Below are 6,469 nucleotides of genomic sequence, written 5' to 3'. Positions count from 1 at the left end.
GGTTCAAGTCAATCTAGAGTGATAACCCGGTTGCCATGGTGGTCGTCCTGCAGCAGCATAGTAACAACCTCAGCACCGCCCACAGCTCCACGGCGGACCCGGCCGCCGGCGGGCTGAGCCGGGCGGAACACACCGCGGCAGCCGTAGTCCTCGGGTTCATCCTGGTCCTGGGCTTTCTCGGTAACCTACTCGTGCTCCTGGTATTCTCGCGTTCCCCGGGCTTGTGACTCCGGTGAACCTGCTGCTGATCAACATCAGCGCCAGCGACATGCTCGTCTGCATCTTCGGAACCCCCCTCAGCTTCGCGGCCAACGTGCGCGGCCGGTGGCTGACCGGGTCCTACGGGTGCCGGTGGTACGGTTTCTCCAACGCGTTTTTCGGTGAGTGATATGGATGTATAGATTAAGGTATTAGTAGTCTTGCATTGACAGACCTACCTCTACAGCATGGATATTTGAAACTGCTTCATGAAAACTACAACATAGTGTGGCTCCAAGAACCAAAGTAGGCTATTAGCACCAAAATATAACCCGCACTAGGCCTACCGGAATGAAACCACTTTAATATTGTAGCTGGTAAAAGTGGAGCTTACTTATATTTCTTTGCTTTCTATAGGCCTACTGCAGGAGCTTGTGAATTTACTCAATAAAGTCTTATCTTGGTGTCCTAATACTACATAATAATTTATTTGTTGATTATATTTTCTATTTTTAATCTGTATCTGCAAACTAACGTGTAACTAATTTATTAATAGATGAGTAAAAAGTACAATATTTGTTCCTGAAATGTGAAACGTAGAAGTATAAAGCAGCACAAAATGAAGATGATTAAGTAGAGTTGGCCTACAAGTTACTCTAAATTGAACTGTAGCCTACATCCTAAATATAGGCTACTGCAGAATTTTGAAAAATATTGTACATGCCACTTTATTACTAGCCTACTTGCAAGAAAAAAAGAGTCAAAAGCAATAAGAAAAGAGTAAAAAAATAATTGTATTAGTTACAAATCTGAAATATCTTTGAAAATATATGCATTGTCTGTAAATTAGGATTGCGTCTGTGTGGTTTCTGTACTCATTTGTCTTTTATTTGTCTATCAATGTGTATCTTGATGCAGACCTGGCTCCAGATGCAGATTTTTATAAACATATTCTATTTAATGTAAGTACTTTTGTTCATTATACAATCTACTTTGTTCTCTAACTGTTGTCCTTTGTTATGGGGTCTCTCTCTGTCAGGTATAGTATCTCTGGTGTCTCTCTCTCTGCTGTCCTTTGAGCGGTACTCTGTGGTGCTCTGCAGAACCCAGTTGGACTCTTCTCAGTACTGCAGGGCCAGGCTTGCTGTAGCGGCCTCCTGGCTCTACTCGCTGGTCTGGACTCTGCCACCGCTGCTGGGCTGGAGCAGGTCTGTTACTGCTTAAATATTAACCCATCACTTCACTCATGAGATCATTCATTCACTTATTGGCTGCTGGTGGTGCTACAACTGGGAGGAAAGTGTGTGCAGGTTTCTTCACTTAATAAAAAATAAATGTAATTAAGAAAGTGAGTGTTTTAAAAGAAAGTAACTTTAATGAGCCACATGTGTTGGTCATCTGCAAAACTAGGCTAAAAATGTGAATAAAAGAAAATGAGTCATTTTGCAATTCCAAACAGAGAGCTATTAAACAGATCATGGCACAGAAAGAACGTTAGAAAGTTGAACATGTAGCACATGAAATCAGAGCGTATGTTGTGTGTTACGGAGCAGCTATGGCCCAGAGGGTCCTGGCACCATCTGCTCCATTCAGTGGCACCAGCGCTCAACGACAGCTCGCTCCTACATCAGCTGTTTGTTCATCTTTTGCTTGCTGCTGCCGCTGCTGCTCATGTTCTTCTGCTACGGGAGGATCCTGCTGGCTGTGCGAGCAGTGAAGAGACAGGTGAGCGTGCGGGATAACCTTTGATTCCTCCGTGATGACATTGTGCGTCTACTAGTGTTTGTGAAAGCAGTGTCTGTGTCTGTGTGTGTGTGTGTGTGTGTGTGTGTGTCAAGGTCACCAGGATCAACCAGTCGTCAGCTGAGCGGAGGGAAACCCGTTTTCTTGTAATGGTGGTCTCCATGGTGACTGGCTACCTGTTGTGCTGGATGCCATACGGAGTTGTGGCGATGCTCGCCTCCTTTGGACAGCCCGGTGTTGTGCCGCCTGCAGCCAGTTTAATCCCGTCCCTGCTGGCAAAGACCAGCACCGTTCTCAACCCTGTTATTTATGTGTTGCTCAACAAACAGGTAACAATGAATCTTTGTAAATATCTTTCACGCAGTCATCACAGGACAGTCACCCTCCTTCTAAGTGAGATTTACTTTTATCCAACTCCAAACAACAAAACTAAAGGTGCATGCCTGCTAATACAACACCTTTGCTATATTTCACCAATTAAACGATAGATTCACACTTTATTACAGAAAAAGTTTTTTAACCTTATGTTTAGACTTAAAATTCTGCTGCACCAAGACTGGTCTGCTTAACCACAGTTTAATAAGCCTTTTGCAACTCGGTGAATCTTAATTTCAATGTTTTCTCTTATTAATTTTAAATCCAATATAATCAGACACTGACACACCAGGATCCTAGTTGCATTCCTGTAACATCATTAGACTCACAGTGCATCATTAAAAATAAGGATCAACGTCTATTAAGCAAAACCAGATATCTGTTTTTTCCCCCGCACATTCTTCTTCCCTGTCAAAACCTGTTGCCTACATTACCAACAATGCAACTTGATTGGCAAAAGTGAGTGTGATAAGCGGCTAAAGTAGCCTTGAGTTGCTAGCTTTAGGCAGTTTAAAGAGTGAGCTACAGATTTCTTGTAATTTCACTCTTTCTAACTCCACACCTTCAGAGTGTTTTCATTTTCAAACTTAGTGTTCAGCCCCAACTGATACTGACTCAGGTTACATCACTAACGGCAAATTGTCAGACTGCACGCATCTCCCTTTGAAGCCACAAAGAACTTTATACAACTTTTTTCACATAGTTGGAATGGTTTTCCCCAAATAGATGGCACTCACCTTTAATAATCACCTGCCATATGTACATTAAAAGAGCTTCTTCTCTCCATACTGGCTTAAAATGCATTTTAACAAGGGCTGTAGCTCCTCCAGCTAAAGTTGCACTAAGAATGGATCTCTTTACAGCCAGACAGGAGGAATGATTATAATGAGCTCATACACGTACATAAGAGCATGCAGCATTGTTTTAAGACATACTTAAAGAAAATATGAACCTCTTTGAAAACAATGTTTATACAGTATATATATATATTTTAAATCTTCCTGTCAACCTTCTACATTTTGTGTCATTTTTTAAATTAGGTAATGAAATGTAAACACTAAATCTTTTATAATTTGGTCAAAGCATGTTTGGAGCGACATGTCATTGCACATTTCGCAACATCCTCTGTGATTACATCCCACCTCACCTCCTCTGTGTCTTTCAGTTCTCTAGGTGTTTCCTGTTCATGATCAGGTGCAGCTCAGAAGCCCCGCCGAGCCCAATTCACCACACATTGCCCAGCAGCAGGGGGTGTGTGGCATCACGCTCCCAACCCGCCAACAGAGGAACAAAACACAGCAGGTGCCATGATCACATCCAGAGCCCAACAGGTACAGCGGCCCGCTCTGGCGCTAGTGACTCAATATTCAACATAGAGGTCAAAGCTCACCCTTAGCTCTTTTTTCCTTCATTTGAGATATTCATAAACAAAAAAAGCAAAATGTTGAGAGAATGGTCTTTGGTTTTCTATTCTAGAAATGTCTGTGTTTGACCTGTTCTGTTGATGGATGTAGTGGACCGTCATGCTCCTTGTAGCCTAAAGGTAAAATTCCCCCTCAAAATGATCCTTTGTGTGTTAATTATTTACCCTGTGTTACCTAGAATTTGAAGACAATTTTGTTCCAGAGTGAATGAAGAATTTCTATTACTTAAATTCATTCTGTTTTTTCTTCATTCACTGTGGAGACATGAAGAGTTAAGAAATCAAGGTAGCACAGGGTGTTATATTACAATTTTAGGTGTGAATTATTCCTTACATTTTTTATGTTTGTAGCCTGTTTTTCACAGCAGCAGTCAGATGTATGTTTGTATTGTCTGCTGTACTGTATCACCTCAGTCCATTTTTGAATTTTGTAGCTCATTTTGTGTTCTAATCCTATGGGCGAATAATTATAGATTAAACTATAATAAGCCTTTATGTTTCTTTTTAACAGTCATCCCCAGATTTCTCGGGGTCTCATTTGTCAATTATACTAAAGTCTAAACAAGATACAAGTTTGACTACTTGCCAAAATAAGTGTGACTTATCAGCAGAATATTTTGTCTTCTCTGTAAAACTTGCCAAGGATATCAGGTTATTTTGTATCTTTGCACCACCAGTAGGCGCTGTGGCCCAGCTGACAGTCAAACATACAGTAGTATGATGGAGAGGAGTGAGTCAAGCGTGATTTGCGGTTCTGCAGAGGCTCCACACAGAGCTTTTGCCATAGCCTAAGTAAGCAGCCTGAAGTTCAAGCAGAAAGGCAGGTGTGTGTGTGTGTGTGTGTGTCTGTGGGGGGTGGGTGGGGGGTAGATCAAGGGAGAAGTGAGAGAGTGGCATGTTTAGCTTCAAAGCAGTCAACGTGAGACAAACAAAGCGTCTCCTCTGTGCGTTCCAGGACAGGTTAACCTTCTCCTTAATTTCCTGTTGTGTATGGAGAAGAAGAACCAGAAAATGAGTAGGGGAAATTTCAATGCTGCCAAGACACAACGCAACGTGTTGTTACATTTTTCTAGAGGTACACTTAAGGCTACGGCGTAACTCTGTGTTTCCACGTACATACATACGTAGCCACGGCATAGTTTCACGGCAAGTATAAATCACGCTTAACTGAGAACTGAATGAAAAACACATAAGCTACTTTATATGGTGACATTTAGAATCTTTTATTCTTCATTCATGTTCAACAATATACAACAGTTGAAAAAACTCAATTCAGAATAAACAACTGTTCCCAAACGAATGGTCAACACCAAAATAATTTATTAAGAAAATAAACATACATCTTTTAAAAATAAACAGTCATTATGCTTCATAAACACTGACTGAACTCTCAGTAAGTAAAAGATTTGTCTAAAGACACATTCACATTTGTGGTGAATTATAACAACTTTACAGACATGTTGAAATACTTTCAGGTACGAGGTGAGAAGATGCGTTAAAATACGGTCGGTTCACAGTGGATGAAATGTTGGAGACTGAGAAACTTCCACGAGCAGGTAGTCCATATGATTTATGAAACCCAAACCACTTGATGAGTCCATATTATTAAAACTTCACTCATGTTCAGACATTAACACCGCACATTATAATACGCATGAGAAAATTAAAAATCTTTCCTTTTGAACTGGAAGTCTGTGTTTAAGGTGCATGGATATTGTGGAACAGCAAACCTGGATTTACGGGATTTTCCTCTTTTGCTTAACTGGGATGTGGAGTCTCTGTCACTTTCAAATTCTGAAGAAAAAGAGAAGACACAATGTTCATGTATGACTAGAATTATTATCAGGGCTGAAAGAGGGAATATAGAGTATTTATGATTGTAAATCACATGTCAGAACAGCATTCTCAAACTGTGGTTCTTGGATTCTTCATAACCGCTGTAATAGTGAAGCTATCTGCATGACTGACCAAAAATCTGTATCTACAACAGGACTCCAATTAACCTCTTTTGTATAGTATAAATCCATCTTTAGAATACATTTTCTCAGTGTTTTTCTTTGTCATCTTGTAAACTATCTTTAGGGGCTAAGGGCTGGTTTCAGTTACTATCTGTAGAATTTTTGCCAATCTTAAAGGAGAATTTCTATATTTTCAACCTCACTGACAGAGCATAGATAAGCTAATGCTAATAGCTAAGGTTACTGTGTTGTTCTGTCATCAGTAAATTGCACCCAAAATTGGCAACCTGGGGATAACACTCCATAGCTTTATATTTCAATGATTTTATTAGATTATATTTAGAGGGGCATGTGATCAGCTTTTAATTTGTCTAATCTTCTTTACTTTTTCCTTAACTTTCTACTTGCAGACTCATTTACTAAGCTGTCAACTTTAAAGTAGCCCTCTTTTATTTACTATTTATATAAATGATCTTAATCGGCATGTGTCTGATGCAAACTTTCATTTTTTTGCAGATGACACAGTTATTTACTGCTGTGCACCCTCTCTTAAACAAGCCATTGCACATTTACAGAATGCTTTCAATGTGGTCCAAAATACTTTGCTACAGCTGAAACTTTTGCTCAATGCAGACAAAACCAAATGTATGCTTTTCACAGACTTTCGGAACAGGCCACTGAATGTTCCCTCAGGGGTTACTCTTGATGGACGTGAAATACAGGCTGTTACAACTTATAAGTATCTTGGTATTGTTATTGATGACTGCCTATC

General features: G+C 40.2%; 1 protein-coding gene and 1 pseudogene across 2 annotated transcripts in view; one reads left to right on the top strand and one right to left on the bottom strand.

Annotated features, from left to right (window-relative positions):
• LOC117956055 lies at window positions 1–4,283 on the top strand (annotated as a pseudogene).
• Window positions 4,284–5,037: 754 nt separating this feature from the next.
• LOC117955385 (protein-tyrosine sulfotransferase 1-like) overlaps window positions 5,038–6,469 on the bottom strand; it is a 23,086-nt gene continuing 21,654 nt past the window's right edge. For both annotated transcript variants that reach the window (XM_034889848.1, XM_034889847.1), the window contains one exon: window positions 5,038–5,533. In XM_034889848.1, coding sequence (XP_034745739.1) covers window positions 5,498–5,533 — 36 coding nt within the window. In that variant the 3' untranslated portion in view covers window positions 5,038–5,497. The remainder of the gene's footprint in view (window positions 5,534–6,469) is intronic.

This window comes from Etheostoma cragini, chromosome 13 (genome assembly GCF_013103735.1).
Source record: "Etheostoma cragini isolate CJK2018 chromosome 13, CSU_Ecrag_1.0, whole genome shotgun sequence".
NCBI lineage: Eukaryota > Metazoa > Chordata > Actinopteri > Perciformes > Percidae > Etheostoma > Etheostoma cragini.
This window is presented reverse-complemented; position numbering and strand designations above follow the sequence as displayed.